At 40.2% G+C, this 15,362-nt stretch overlaps 1 protein-coding gene across 1 annotated transcript in view; it reads left to right on the top strand.

The window, feature by feature from the left end:
- Positions 1-13,167, top strand: part of VWC2L (von Willebrand factor C domain containing 2 like) — a 150,745-nt gene extending 137,578 nt beyond the window's left edge. The window contains exon 3 of the mRNA XM_057747232.1: positions 13,019-13,167. Coding sequence (XP_057603215.1) covers positions 13,019-13,167 — 149 coding nt within the window. The remainder of the gene's footprint in view (positions 1-13,018) is intronic.
- The last annotated feature ends 2,195 nt before the right edge of the window (positions 13,168-15,362 follow it).

Here is a 15,362-nt window from a genome sequence, read left to right as displayed (position 1 = left end):
ATTCAGCCCCCCAAATACTGCCCCCATCCATTCACTTCTCTCCATTCCCATGGCCACCACCCTAGTCTAGCCCACACTTACCTTTGCCTGGACTAATGCAAGAATTGATTCAATTGGTCTACTTTCTGCAACAGGGCCTTCACCCCTGCTCAGCTCATCGTTTACATTGAAGCCAGCATAATCTAGTTAAAAAGTAAATCTAGTGATCTCATGGTTTCAATTGCCCTCTACATGCAATCCAAAAGCCCAAATGTAATTTTTAAAAACACTAAGAACTTGCTCGTACTTATGTTTCTGCTTTTATCTTTGGTCCTCCTTCCACTGGCTCTCTACTCTGCAGTACCTCAAACGCGTCCTTAAAAGCCAAGTTTTTATTTGCACTTAGGAGATGTGCACATGTAGCTCCTTTGACCCTTCCCTCCCGTTACCACCTATCACCTCCTCAAGGCACCCTTCTCTGACTTCTAGAATAAATGAAATCCCCTTAGTATGTGTGCTCTTTATGTTTTACAAATTTTATCCCATTGTTGTTTATATTCAATATCTACTTTTTCCACATCCATACAGGAAGGAAATATGCCTGCCTAGTCAACATTATATTTCTAGACTAGAAATTTTTCTAGACTAGACAGATATTTCTAGACTCAGTATACAGTTTGTGGACTATTTATTTTTACTAGTCTCATCCTCACTTCTATGTCACAGTTATTAGCTATCTACAGGCATTGTTAGATGAATATTAAAGAAAATGTCACTTTGTTTCTTAATTAATCCATGGCATGTCTAATAATTCATAACCATGAAAATCATGGAAATTTCAATAGGGAATCTTTGGTCATATGATACAGTAAGGAAATAACCTGCTCATCACCTTTTTTTTGTTTTCTTCAGTTGCAAGACATTCTGTGTCTTTGAACATAGAAAATGAGAATGGAAAGTTTTGTTTTATCTCCATTGTGAAGTACGTTGTGTGGATAGTGAGTGTGAGTGTGTGTGTGTGTGTGTTCGGTACCTACTTTGTTGACAAGCACACCCCATGTCCCATGCCCCTCCCCCTCAGCGAGGACGTAACTTCCATCCTAGTGTGTTCACTCAAGAATTTTAAGGAAATGAAAATAGCTTTGCAATTGCTTCATCAATGAAGTAGGCAGTTTTAGAGATGATACTAAATTTGCTATCAGAGGTAGAAAGTTTGTTGCTTAAAGAAATTCTGTCTTTTATATGAAAGTTAGATAAAACTACATAGTACAATCTTTTCTAACCTGTTTCTGTTCCAAAGATAAATATATATTATTTTCTTTCCAGTGATAACCAACTTGGTTTTGGAAAGTGAGGTCATTAAAGCATCCAAAATGGTTTTAAATGCCAAGTTTCACACGACTCTTTGATTCTCAAAGCTATTGTGTGGGTAAAAATCACACATCACAGAAACACAATAAAGACAGCTCAGAGGCCAATGCTGAAACTTGAAAGTAATTGGGTCATTTAACCACCATTTTCTTGCTCAGAGTTTCTCCTCAGGAATGACCCATTGCTAAAAGCCTATGTAGCATGCTGAATTCATTGCCATTGGGATAAGCTTAGTCTATTTTCAGGCATCTTCTAAAACTCAGACTAACTATGCTATCTTCTACAGTTTTTATCCAAGCTCTGCCTTATCCTAAAGCAGATTTTTGCCTGCATCAAAATCACCTAGAATGTTTATTAAGACAGAGAAACACAGATCTTGGACCCCATACCCAGAGGTTCTGATCAGTAGGTGTCTGGTAGGGCTGGAGAATTTGCATTTCAAAGATATTCTCAGCGATACTGTTGATCAAGGGCCCATGTTTTGAGAACCCCTGTCCTAAAGTTATGCCCTTTCCACAACACCTAGCGTTCCTTCCTACAAAATCATGTAAAAATTAGTTTCCTCTTAGTAACTCCTAACACCTCTTCATCCTTTTGTAGTTCTATGGGACTTGTACTGTCCCACAGAAATGTCATGTGAGCCACACACTGAATTTTAAATTCTCTAAATTTAGTTTCAAATATAAGTAAATTTTCTAAAATTCAATTTTCTAAATTGGCCACATTAGAAGAGTAAAAAGAAAGAGATGAAATTTCAATAATAAATTTTATTTAACCTAATATATCCAAAATATCATCACCCAACATGTACTTGATATAAAAAATATTAATGAGTGATTTTACCCTTTTTTCTTATATTCAAAGAATACTAAATCTTTGAAGTCTGATGTCTATTTGTGGCATGTACAGAGCATCTCATTGTGGACTAGCCACATCTCAAGGGCTCTGTAGTCACATATAGCTAGTGGCTGCTATCATGAACAGCACAACCACAGAATTTTCAATTCAAGGAAACTAGGGCATCGAGGGCTCTTCTATGACTTTCATTATATTTTCTCAGTTTTAAAATGTACCCAATCATCAGACACATTATCAATTTAACAGATTTTAAGGAAAAAGGAGCAATCACAGCACTAAATGTACACATTTATTTTAAAAGGCATGACGGTCTAAAAATTCTCTCTATTTTTACACATAGAACCAAATATCTCGTGATGCACTTATTTTCCTCCTGCCACTTGTCCTAATCCCATCTCCTCCCCCATCAGCAATCCCTTCCTGCATCAAGATAAGCCACGTTAACAACCTAGTATTTATGCTCCATCCTCACATAATCCTATGTAAACACACACAGAAGTTTGTCTGTATTTGTTTTATTAAAATAGGATATCATACTCACTTCTCTGCATAATTCCTTTCTTATTCAATAATAACTCATAAAAATCCCAGCAAGTCAGCTAGAGGTTATAATTCATTCTTTTTCATGGCTACAGTAGAGTCTATGGAATGGGGCACCATAATTCATTCATTATTTCTGTTATTGGTGGGCATTTACACCTTATCCTTTTTTTAAGCACTAAGAAAAAATGCTACAAAAAAGCAGAAAACTTTAGATAGATAGAACAATAGATAGATAGATCAATAGATAGCTATCATTGCCTACCCTCTCTTTAAATTAGCTTGCAATCTCTTTGTTAGCCTTTACCTTAGGCATTCTCCTACCATATCTGGGCTCTTTCTTTCCAACAAACAAAACCAGTTGTCCATAGTGTCCAAGCAAATCACTTAAATTCAATTTCCTAATGCATTCTTCCAATCAACAACTGGTTCAGACTAATATACCACCCCGCTTAACTCTCCCCAGTCATCCTCTCTCTATTCAGATGTTCTCTTCATCTGTCTGGCTTCCTGGTAAATAGTAAACGAGGCTGGGAAAATCCACACAGGAATGATTTTTACTGTTGTACATCCATTCACTTTGTAAAAAATATTAGTTGACATTAACCAGATTACTTTCATCACTGATATTTTAAAATTAAAAAAAGAAAAATTAGCCTAGGAATCAAAGGTCCTGAAACTCATAACCTGCCCAAAGTAGCATGGATTGTAACTCAAGTAGTAATAATAACCAGAATGATAAAAAGCAACAACTCACATTTATTGAATGTTCATGATAGGCGTTGTTCTAAATACTTTACATATGTTAATTCACTTGCTTCTTCAAAACTTCCCCAAGGTAAATATTCTTATTATTTTAATGTTATTCCCACTTTATGGCTGAGGACATTGAGATCTTAACTCCAGTAAATGGCAGACGGAGGACTAAAATGTGAACAGTAGGACTCCAGAGTCCTATCTGCTCACCTGGGAAATAAGTAAGTAGTAAATCACTTCACCTCTTCTCTCTTTGAACCTCAGTGCCCTCAGCTGTGAAATGGGTGGAGTAATACCAGCTCTTCCTACCTTTAGGATTGCTGAAGAGAAACATGAAAGTGATTTGAAAACCACTGAAAAGCTTTAGCAAGGGGTTTAAGTCTGGTTTAAGGCTGGAAAATTGGGCTGAGACTATTTCATCATTTGAAGAAAAAGCTAACCAGATAGTGTTTTATACAATAGCAAACCAAGCCACTTGCTAACCACACACACTCTTGTGAAGGTGAGACTGGACTGGCCAGCTAACACAAACTGTGAACAATGCCAGATTCTCACAGCTGCTGGTTTGCCTGAAATTAGGAAAAGAGCAGTCAACCTTTACCCGTATTGTGTAGCCTGACTACATCTTTCCTCTCTGCTTCAGTCTTCACGTTTTGCTTAATTGGAGCACCATGCTATAAATCTTACATATTTAAGGGCCAAAAACTCTCCGGAGCCCTCACACTGAAATTTGTATGGGAGTTCAGCAATATTGAATTTTCAAATAAAATGATTAACAGGTACCTCTAGGGCAGCCTCTGAGAAAACAATCCTTCCTGACTTGCCACCTTAATCTGAGGAAGCTTTTTGTTCTGTGGTTTAATAAAATGGTTGGAAAGTAATGTAGGGATGAGGGTCTAGAAGCAGGTAGAGAGTGGCATCCCATTCTCCAGTCTGGAAGCTCCCTTTAGCAACCGGAATCTCATCACTGTTCTCTGTCCAGGCCTAAAACAGCCATTGCAACGTGTTACTGGGGAGGTTTCAGTCACTTAGTTCAATTTTCACTGCAATCAGCTCTAATTACTGGTTGCTAGAAACATCTTCTCCAAGATTTTAATAGTCGGAAATGGGTTCACCTGATCGGAATCCTATTTGCTTTTCGGTAGCACAATAACATCTATCAGATTTCGTGAAGCAGAGAATTAAAATCAGTTAAAAGGATGAATGTAATCCAATCCAATTCAATCCCAGACTGATGCCTACAAGCCTACTATTTGCTGAAACAATGATTTAGACGCCCTGCCAAATAAATATAGGATGTTTATGGCCTTACATAATAGGAATCTGCCTCATTTATGCAGCAGGAAGATCATTTACAGCCAATTTCTAAAAGACACCAAGCATCAATAATAAATTTTCAAATCAAGGCCAGAAATTGCAATACTCAAAAAAGGCCTGTCAAGCAATACGAAGTTGTTGTCAGAAGGAGGATTTTCAGGGACTCCATATACCAATTTATAATCCAGAAGTGTCTATAATATAAAATGTTGACGACCAGGCTGGCTTTCCAAGTCTCTGGGAAGGAGGAGGCTTGGCTATAAAGAAGATTTGGGTCGACAAGCAACAAGAACAGGGCATCTCCTACCGAGAGATCTCAGCACCAGCCTGGAGGGCTTCAGAGACCATTACTAGAGCCACACTTTTTCTCAGCCATATCTGCTTCTTGGGAGCAATTCCTGCTTTACACTTATGGAGAAGAGGCTGAGTGATGCTGCTGGAGGGGCTCAATTTTCTGCCTCACAGGGATTGTGCAGCCAGACCTTCCCCTTTCTAAGCACCCCTTTACCCACACATGTGTGCATGTCCCCTCCCCCCCACACACACTTAAACAGGAATTTAAATATCCTAGCCTTTTGCCTCTAATCCACCCCCATGCCACGCCAGGGAGTGGTAAGTGGGTGCTATTAAAACTTGGAGGAAATGAAAAGTAGCTGCTACTCACAGGAAGACTGACTTCCGGGACAGAGCCTGGACAAATGGCTCTGGGTCCCAGCTCAACCACTCACTAGCTATGTGACTTTGAGAAAGTCACTCGACACTTCTGTGTCTCGTTGTCTCACCTATAAAACACAGAAAATAGTAGCTCATGTGAGGAGGAAATAAGATTGTGCAGGAAAATTCTTTTAAAATTCCCAAAGTGTTCACTGAATTCAGTATTGCCAACTGGATCTGGATCTCATCTGAGCTTCCTACAAGAGCAAGCTGGGGAGTCAGGAACAGGAAAGGGTACCATTCTGGCTGACATTTGGAGTGATAGGACACATAAAAATCCTCTCCTCAACGAAAGTAGTCAGAATAAGACAGCTGACATTTAAGCTCCCCCATTGTTTAGCTCTCTGCCTTTTATCAAGTTCCTTAATCTCTCTGAGCTTTACTTTCCTCATGTATGCAATGGGATTCATGATGGAACCCTACAGCATTATGGTGAATACGAAATAGGAAAAAATATACGAACGTGTTCTGTAAATTCTAAAGAATATTTCCTCTCTGGGTCTAGGCCCTCAACTACACTGTCTTGTTTATTTTCTTCATAGCACAGAATGGCTTGAAATGTCCTGTTTGTTTTTCTGTTTGTCTGATTCACCCCACTAGAATATCAATTCCCATAAGGCAGAAACTCTGTCTTATTAACAGCTGTATCACTCATGCTTAGGGTGCTCTTGTTCTGAACAGTTATTTTGTTATCCGATTGCTAGACAAGCATACTGGCAGTCAGCCCCAGAAAAATTTTGAAGCAAATCAAGTCTGCCCTCATTGACCCTCCTCCCCATCCATCTTAGCATAGAAATGAACAACTGCCTCCTTCCTGTGATCAGGGAATCCTCTATGTACGAAGAAAGCCTCTCTCTCCCTAGAGAAGGTACAAAGGTCTGATACCCACATTTCAGCCTCCCTTGCAGCTAGGGTACAGAAACCTGACTAGGCTCTGTCCTTAGGCTCACCCACTACACACTTTCCACTGAAACCTAGTGATTTCAAGAAGAACTACACAATCTCCATCCTGGCAAGGCTGGTCAGGGAGCTAGCTCTGCTGATGGTTCTCACAGCAGCATCCAGGGTCCTGGGTTGGGAATATTGATGCAGTGAGCTACTATAATCTGCACCAAAGGTGTGTGTCTTCACTGGGTTAGATCTGTGACATGATTTTGGCCACTGCTACTGATTGTACTACCTCCAAGCTTGGTTCTTTGGGCTATTCGGGATGTTCTCTAGATACAACGTTAATTAGTGCTTATGCTTGAATTATCCAGGATTGGTTTGTTGCTTGACCGATAGGATCCTCCAATTCCCCAAACAGCCCAGTATCTCCAACAGACTGAATGCGACCCTGGTCCCTTAAAGGACTCCAACTAAACTCTCCTCCTAGAAATTACCTGGTCCCCTCCTCCAACCCTTTTCCTTCTCCCAGATCAAATTGCATGTTTCCTGGTACCTTTTCCCTTAGGACCTCACTTTCTATAAGTGATAATCTGATCAGTTAATTCAAGCCAATGTGTTAATTGCTGATGCTAATTTAATATTATCCCAGCATCTTAGCAGATATTTCTAATGCCTCAGAGCAAAGGAGAAAGGAATGTGCTTTTACCATCTCACAGTGCCGGGACCTGTGAGGGTTCTACTCTGTCTACAATCTCAAAGGTCCTACATCCATCAAGACGTATCACATCCATCCATCCAAAGATGGGTGCGCTGTGGACCAATTACATGGTGATACTGGTGCAGTTTATGAAATCAGTCTTTACTTCATGATTATACATATGCATGCATATACACAGTTGTTTACGTGCACACAGACACAAACACACACACACAATTGCTTTTAGAATAAAGACCAAAATCTTTAACATGCACAACAAGCCCCTGAATCCTAAGCCCTAACCTATTGATATAAGTAATTTTATCATTTGGCTCTCAGGTGGGGGGAGGGGCAGTTAAAATCCTGATTTGTAGCATTTGCTGATTTTAGTGGCAAAAATGCTTCCCAGATGTTAATTTCAAGTTACCAAAATAATATCAGTGAGGTTATAAAATTCCTTAATATTTAACAATGGTTCTTGCAAGCCAATAGGAGCCCCAGCTCCAGAATGCCACTGTTTTCCTGGCTTCTTCTCAGTACACTCATCACTCTAACTCCATAGGCTTTTCAACTTCCTCAATGGGCCATACCCTCCCTGTTCTTCCATTGACGCATTGGCCGTATTCTCTGCTACAACCTTCCACAGCTCTGTGATTCTCTCCAGAGCATTGATTTCAGGTTACGTATTTGTTCCGTCACACAACCAATGTAATATTTAACATCTTAAGCAAACATGGATCTGTAGGAGGTGTGATCTGAGTAGCCACAGAATTTCTTTTCCATGTAGTTTCTACGCACCCTTAATGAGGGAAATTTCAAGGCTTCCCAAGAAAGAGAACTTCAGTGGCTGAGCAAATCTGCTCAGTTCTTACACCCACAAATATGACATAATCCCTTCTAATTTCTCCTGATTTCTTAGATTATTGAAGCTGGAGGAGATAATGCCAAGTGCTTTTTTCTCTGATCATTAGATATTCTATGCAGATGTCTCATGGGCTACTTCTGTGAGGTTGAGGTGAGAGGTTGGGAAAAAATCCTGCTAAAATGATAGTTCTGCAGGCTCCCCACAGGCACCACACCAGATAAGCTCTGCTGTTGCATATTTTGTACATTGGTCTTCCTTACGAGATTTCTTGTGAATAATACGAAAAAAATTTTTGCAAACCATTCTTTATTTTTTAGGTGTGCATAATAGGTGCTTAGCGAAGTACAGAATAGGAAAAATTGTGTGCTTCATGGAAAATTGTTGTCATGCATGAGAATCCCTAGCCTGCTTTTCCTTCTTCCCTTCTTGCTCCAAATCCCAGTAAAGATTTGAATTGCATTTCCAATTTTATTGCATTTTCAAAACTATGAATCCTGAGACTTCACCATATGGGCTCCCATCCATATTTGGGTTACAGAATATTTGCCTAAAGTCACATAGATAATCAATCATGGAGCCACAACCTGAACCAGGTCTCCTGACTCAGAGTCTGCTTTCACTCTGCTTTTTAGCTGCCCTACTTCCAGTACCAGTGGGAACTTCACTGCTGCTCAAAGGAAAGCCAAAGCCTCAGTGCCCAGGCATCTTTCCCATGAGGAATTTCTTTTAGTTTTTAAATACATTGTTTTCTGGAGACTATATAGATACACAGTATAAAACTAGTAAATCTGATAAAGATCTATAGGAAAATAGTCTCACTTCTTCATAGCCAAATTTCTTACCTCAGTATGCATCCCCAATACTAAGGCCAACTAGGCTTCTAAATTCTAACCAGAAGTTCAGGATCTGGACAAAGGAACCCAGCAATGCACTCCTAGACTCTGCCTCCTTCCCTATAGGTCAAATGTGAGTTCATATCCCATTGATGTCACTTCCCAGATATATGATCTCAGGCAAGTTATTTTCTACTTCTGAGGCTCAGGGTCCCCAGGATAAGAATGTGCATCTTATACAGTCTGTTGGAAAGACTAAATGAGACAAATTCCTGGCATGGAGTAAGTGCTCAAGAACTTATTGCTAGGTATTTCCATTAATTAACAAATATTTCTATATCTATACTACTATGGCTAGGCCTGATAAATACATATATATATAAGGCCTGATTTCTAAGTTCAGAAAAAAATTTTGCTTCCAATATATAACTAGCTAGTTCATACTATTTCATTCAGTTAAGCAAACATATACTGGGTTTTTAGTATTTGCAAGACACAGTATTAGCCCTGGACCACCAGAAATAACAGATATTCAGTTCCTGTTTTCAATGAGCTGATGATTTCAATGTACCTGACAGATGAGATCTCCTATATTCTTAAAGATCTCTGAAAAAGAAGACATCACCACACTATTGGCCACTGCCACACTCAATTCTCAGTTCTCTGAGCTGTGCGTGTGTGTGTGTGAGCACGTGCTTCCAATTCCTTGAGAATCAATGCTTCTCCATTTCCTCTTATTCTAGGTGTCAGAAGAGAGAAAACATTTGGTCACCATTCTTCACATAATAAGCCTTCTTTCTTTGAGAGTTATTGAGTTATACCTCTGTCTTCTCTTTTTAGATTAAGTAATTCCAATCCCTTTAACCTTTTCTCAGAGGTCCTATTTGCCAGCCTTCAGTTTAATCATTTTCACTGCACCCCTCTGGAGTCTCTCTAAGTCTTCTACACTAAAATTTGTTGCTTTTGCCAGTGAGCTCACTCTCCTAAGCAACTTATTCTTTCATAAAAACCAACACAAAAGGAAAGCAGCCCCCAAATAAAAGGAACGGAGTAGATAGAAGGATAGGTTTCCTATGTAAGGAATTTACATAGGACACTCATATGCTTGAAGCAGATTAGCATTTACTGTCACCACTATTAAGGAAAAAGGGCAAAGACGAGAAGAATTTCTAAATAGTGCCAACCATTTTGCTTGACAATTATCTAAATTACTTTTACTCAGATAAGATTATTAACAAGCAAACTAGAAGCTAGCTTTAGTTACACCTGAAGTTCTCAGACTGGTGCTAAAAAAATCACTGTTAATGAGATCAAACAGGAGTTTTTGATTCTGTAAAATACCTCTGGCTGCCAAGTAAACTGTCCAGAGATTACTATTTACAGGCAGTGCCTTTGACTGGTCAATCCCTGGCAAAGTGCAAAGGATCTTTCATTTCATTCTGTCAATCAACAGAAATTAATATTTCCCGATCTGAGTGCAGGAATTCTAAACGACTTTTAAGAAACAACGTGCAGAGGCTGATCAAATATATGCTGATCACTATATGGTACCAACATATGCCAAAGGGGGCAGATATGAAAACCAGAGCTCTGGTAAAAACCCTCTTCAAGATAAGCAGGATGACTTATCAGAAGTCTTTTTTTTACCAAGATCCCTTCCTGCCTTTTTCTCTTATTTTTCCACTGAGATTAATGTGCCCCCTGTGAACCAGTAATGTGCCTCTACACACACACACACACAGAGAGAGAGAGAGAGAGAAGGAGAGAGAGGAGGAGAGAGAGAGAGGAGAGAGAGAGAGAGAGAGAGAGAGAGGAGAGAGAGAGAGAGAGAGAGAGAGAGAGAGAGAGAGAGGAGAGAGAGAGAGAGTGTGTGTGTGTTTTAAGATTCTACTGACACATTTCCAAACACTTTCAAGAAGCTGGGAAAACTCTTTCTGGGTAATATTCTACCTGTTCTGATACAGGGACTTCTTTGTTTTGAAACCACTGGTTAGAGAAAAAAAATTATTTTCCCATCTGGAAAAGTTAAAAAGTATACAATTAGGGTGAAAACAGTTGGTTACATATGAGGAAGTGAAGAAAGAAAAACTACTGCCTCCTCCGGGCTGGCTCTGGGAAAACAGGTAGTTAGTGTTCATCTAGTTCAATTTCTGAAGCTAGTGTGGCTCTGGTCAGACCCTGTCTGGCTGAGAACCAGCAGGGCTGAGAGAGGTCTGTTAACAGCAGCCATGGAAGAACTTTCTTAAAAAGTCTCCCTGCCAAGTTCTCTAATAACAAAACAAATTCATGACTTGGTATGGAATTTTCCCAGGGAGGTATAAGCCCAAAGACAGTTCAGTCTATCAAACAATGACTTAAATCCTAAGACTTAAGGAATTGATATAGTGATCCTTAAATAATCAGCAATTAGATGGCCAAGAGCTTATAACCATAGCATCTTTTTTTTTTTTTCACTTTTTAAAAACAACTTTATTGAGATATAATTCACATATTATAAAATTTACCCAAAGTGTACAACTCAGTAGTTTTTGGTATGTTCAAAGAATTGTGCAATCATTACTACAACCTAATTTTAGAATATTTTCATCACCATGCAAAGAGAGCCCATACCCATAAGCAATAAAATCTTCTCTGTATCGTTCCAATTTTAGTATATGTGCTGCCGAAGCGAGCACTAACCATAGCATCTTAACAAGAAGCACCCTCCTGGGCGAAAGCACACAGTTCACTAAGTTGTTTCATTTACCAGTGTGGACCCATTATATCCCTCCTACTCTCGCTGGTTCTTCACACCCAGGCACATGCCTCAGGTGTCTGTCCACCTGAGTGAAGGAAAGGCATAAGGTACACAAACACCACAGATAAGTACACGCACAAGTGAGCTCTGGGAGCTCTGAAACAATGGCAATTAAAGCTGTAGCATATGGAATAGTTGTGTGTTGAGAAATAGACATTGTAATGTAATAATTACCATTTTTAGAAAGGCAAGATTCCAATTATGAAGTGAACTACAGATCGCCCCTGAGTTCATTTATCTGGTGGTAAAGATAGTCTCATAAATTCTTATCAGGTGGTAAGAAAGTGAAAGTAGGGCACAGATGTTGATGTATATTGCCATGTTAATTTGCAGTGGCTATGGCGAGTGGCCAGTAATGTTGGATGAATAAACCACTAGTAGACTCAACTCAGTGCTCCCTCTCTTTATCTAAATACATACCTCAGAGACTTATACCAAATCATTTCTAAGAAGCAGCAATTTACCCCGCCCCACTATAATCCATCGCACCTTGGGAAGCAATCTTTATCCCATTTGAATTTTAGAAATAATATCACCAATATTGAACACTGGCATTTCTACATTGGGAGGGTTAAAACAAAAATCAAAGGAGAAAAAAGAGAAAATAAGAGGAAAGTAAGGGAAAGGGGAGAACGATGAGAAGTAAAACACTGAGATTGGTGAATTTTACAAACATCCACCTATAACAAGCAGATGACATTTTCAGTAAAGCTCTTCTAAATCTGAAAAAGTAAAATAAAATTCCCAATGACTTTCAAAAGCCAACCTTTGGGTCATTCTTAAAAAAAAAAAAATAGATAGCCAGCAGATTAAAGGAACTCCATTTATAAAAATTAAATGAACCTCAAACAAAGCTTGTTTGAGACATGAATAAATCATCTGGTAATGAATTATTCATCGTTATCAAGAAACAAGCTGGGGATTCCAGGAACTGGGCTTGGGGAGGTGCTGAAACTAGAGAGTGAGTTCATTGCCTCATACCCACCATGGGAAGGGAGAGGACAGTCCACGGGGTACTGACAAGGGATGCTAGACAGTTTCAGGGAACACTCCGGCAGCCTTTACACTCCAGAGCATAAAGCAAATAGAGTTTAATCCATACCTTCCTTTAGAAACCTGCATTACTTAGTAACAGACAATAAGACGTTCTGAGCACTGGATCCTTTTTCTTTTGAATGCATGACATACATAGGGATTATGAGCTATGTGCAGAAGACAGTAGGAGTTAACAGTTTGCATCAAAGGGAAATGACTAGACAATTCCTTCAAGATATACTGTTAAGAGTAGTCTGACCTCCTCATTCATGGCTTTGGGGGTTGGATTTTTTTTTATTGGGGTGGGGGAGGGAAGAAAGAAAGGGAGCCTCTGAGACTTAACTAATCAGCCTATGTATGTGTTCCAGGTCCAAACTGCTTTGCAGGAACTACGATCATTCCAGCTGGCATTGAAGTGAAAGTGGATGAATGTAACATCTGTCACTGTCACAACGGGGACTGGTGGAAGCCTGCTCAGTGTTCAAAACGTGAATGCCAAGGCAAGCAGACTGTGTAGCACAGATTCCCACCCAATGACGAGCTCTTAGGAGAGGATGCTATGGCTTCTACACTGCACATGTTTAAAAGAAGACAAAACAAACAAACTCCTGCCAGCTACAACAGGGTCACCAGCAAAACCTTTTAGGGTTGACAAAAGTGAATATTTTACTAAGAGGAAATTTCTCTCTTTGTTTCTTGCTATATAAGATATATATAGTATATAGCTATCAAAACCGCTTTTGTAACTATCCATGCTTGATGGTGACTTGACAACTGGATTTCTGGAACAAAAAGAAAGAAATAGCCTTGTCCAGGCTTCTTCTCTGGTGACACCTCTGACCTGCCAGCTCACCATCTACCGACTTACTCCAGTTTTACTCTTCTGTAAACCTGGCATTTTTTTCTTGTAGTGATTTATTTTTTTGTCTGTAGAGTCTAAGGGGCCAGATTTGACTGCAGAGCAAGGTTTTGAGATGTCTCAAACAAGCTTCAGTAAAGTGTCAGGGGTGAGGACCCTCCTGATTAGGAAGATACAAAAGCATCCAAGCAATCACTCTCCTCGAGTGAATCTTGCCCTACAGGGTCAGAAGAGAGAGGTGCACACAGATGGACCCACTGCTGGGCTGGGTGGGGGATTGGTGCTGGGTGCATTATGCAGGGGCTCACAATTTGATTCTTACAAACCACACATTTCATACACAAAACCTTGAAACCGCCAATCAGAAATTATTATGTGAAGAATAGCATGAGTTTGACGAAAGAATCCGAACGGAGACAGGTATTCAAAATTGCAGTATCAATCACCAGACTTTCTCATGATGCTGAATTTAAGTTCAGCTTATAACGAAACACTCTACACCCACTCGATCACCTGGCACGACAAACACCAGAACCAGGGTGAATAGCCCCACTGTGAATCTGAATCCTTCTGAACACTTGTGGCTTTTGAGTTCAGATTTGGCCGAAAGCCAGCAGTGTACACAGGCAGTTTTTCTGGTTTGGGACTGTTTGCCATGTTATAGTAACCACCGCTCAGCCCTCTGTCTAAAACACAGATTCAGGACACTCTTTCCACCTCAAGTGCTGATTTACATTAGAGATTAGGGTAGAGTGAGTCTTGCACAATACAATGCCATTTGTTGAACATTTTTAAAAATGTACATATTAGATATTGAACAATTAAACTGAACCTTTGAAGAGTCTCAAGGTTGCCCTGGTAATGCTGCTAGTACAGTAACAGAAAAAATAAAATACACAGGGTATCTGAAGCCACCTCGATTCAAGTGCAAATTTAACAATTCTGAAACCACAAGGCGTAGCTAGTTGCTTATTCCACTCTCCTGCCTTGAAAACCCTGGCACAGATCTGCTAGGGTCCTTGAGGAACCTTGAAGGTTGTCTTCATTTGTCGATGTTCTTTCCTTTTCTGCTCCCACCTGCACCTGGGCTTGGCCACAGTTCCTGTACCGCCTTCCTGTACAAGGTTTCTCAACCTTAGCGCTATTGACATTTGGGGCCAGACAATTAATTGTCATTGGGAGCTGTCCTGTTCATTTTTAGCATGGTTAGCGGCATTCTTGGCTTCTATCCACTAAATGCCCAGAGCAGCACCCTAACTGTAATAACAGGTTGTCTCTGGACATTGCCAAATGTCCCCAAGGTGTGCGGGAGAGGGCAAAATTTCACCGGGTTGAGAACCAATGGTCTAGAATAGTCAGTACAGAGTGGTCTTCTGCCAGGGGGACGTACCAGGCAAGGTCTGGCTGAAGCTGTGGCTTTGGTGAGCCTCTGAGTCCTTGGGGACCGGCACGATCAGCAGCCCCCAGGGGGCGGGTCAGTCTCCTCTGAAAGGAGTGATGCTTCCCGCCACAGGTCCACACTCGGAGACACATCTCTTTAGTTGCATCAGCTGGGTTTTCCTTTAAAATTGTCAAGCCTCTCCTCCCTGGAAGCACCTCCCGTCATCAAGAAAGAGTTGTCATTTCCAAAATTAATGTGTTGATGCGTTAAACCTGACACTTCTCACGCAGACCGTGCTTGTGTTATGATAGAAACAGCCAGGCCGGCACCATCCGAGGGAGAACATCCAGCCGCCTTCCCTTAGAACGCCAATTTGCAGCAAGGTTGGTGCTTTTCAGTTGCCACCCTGGATACATCATATAGACAGTCATGAATCATTCATGAACAATTCTGCATGATTTATTCCTGCACT

Source organism: Hippopotamus amphibius, chromosome 8, assembly GCF_030028045.1.
Source record: "Hippopotamus amphibius kiboko isolate mHipAmp2 chromosome 8, mHipAmp2.hap2, whole genome shotgun sequence".
NCBI lineage: Eukaryota > Metazoa > Chordata > Mammalia > Artiodactyla > Hippopotamidae > Hippopotamus > Hippopotamus amphibius.
The sequence above is the reverse complement of the archived record's forward strand: the minus strand, read 5'-3'. Positions and strand labels throughout refer to the sequence as shown.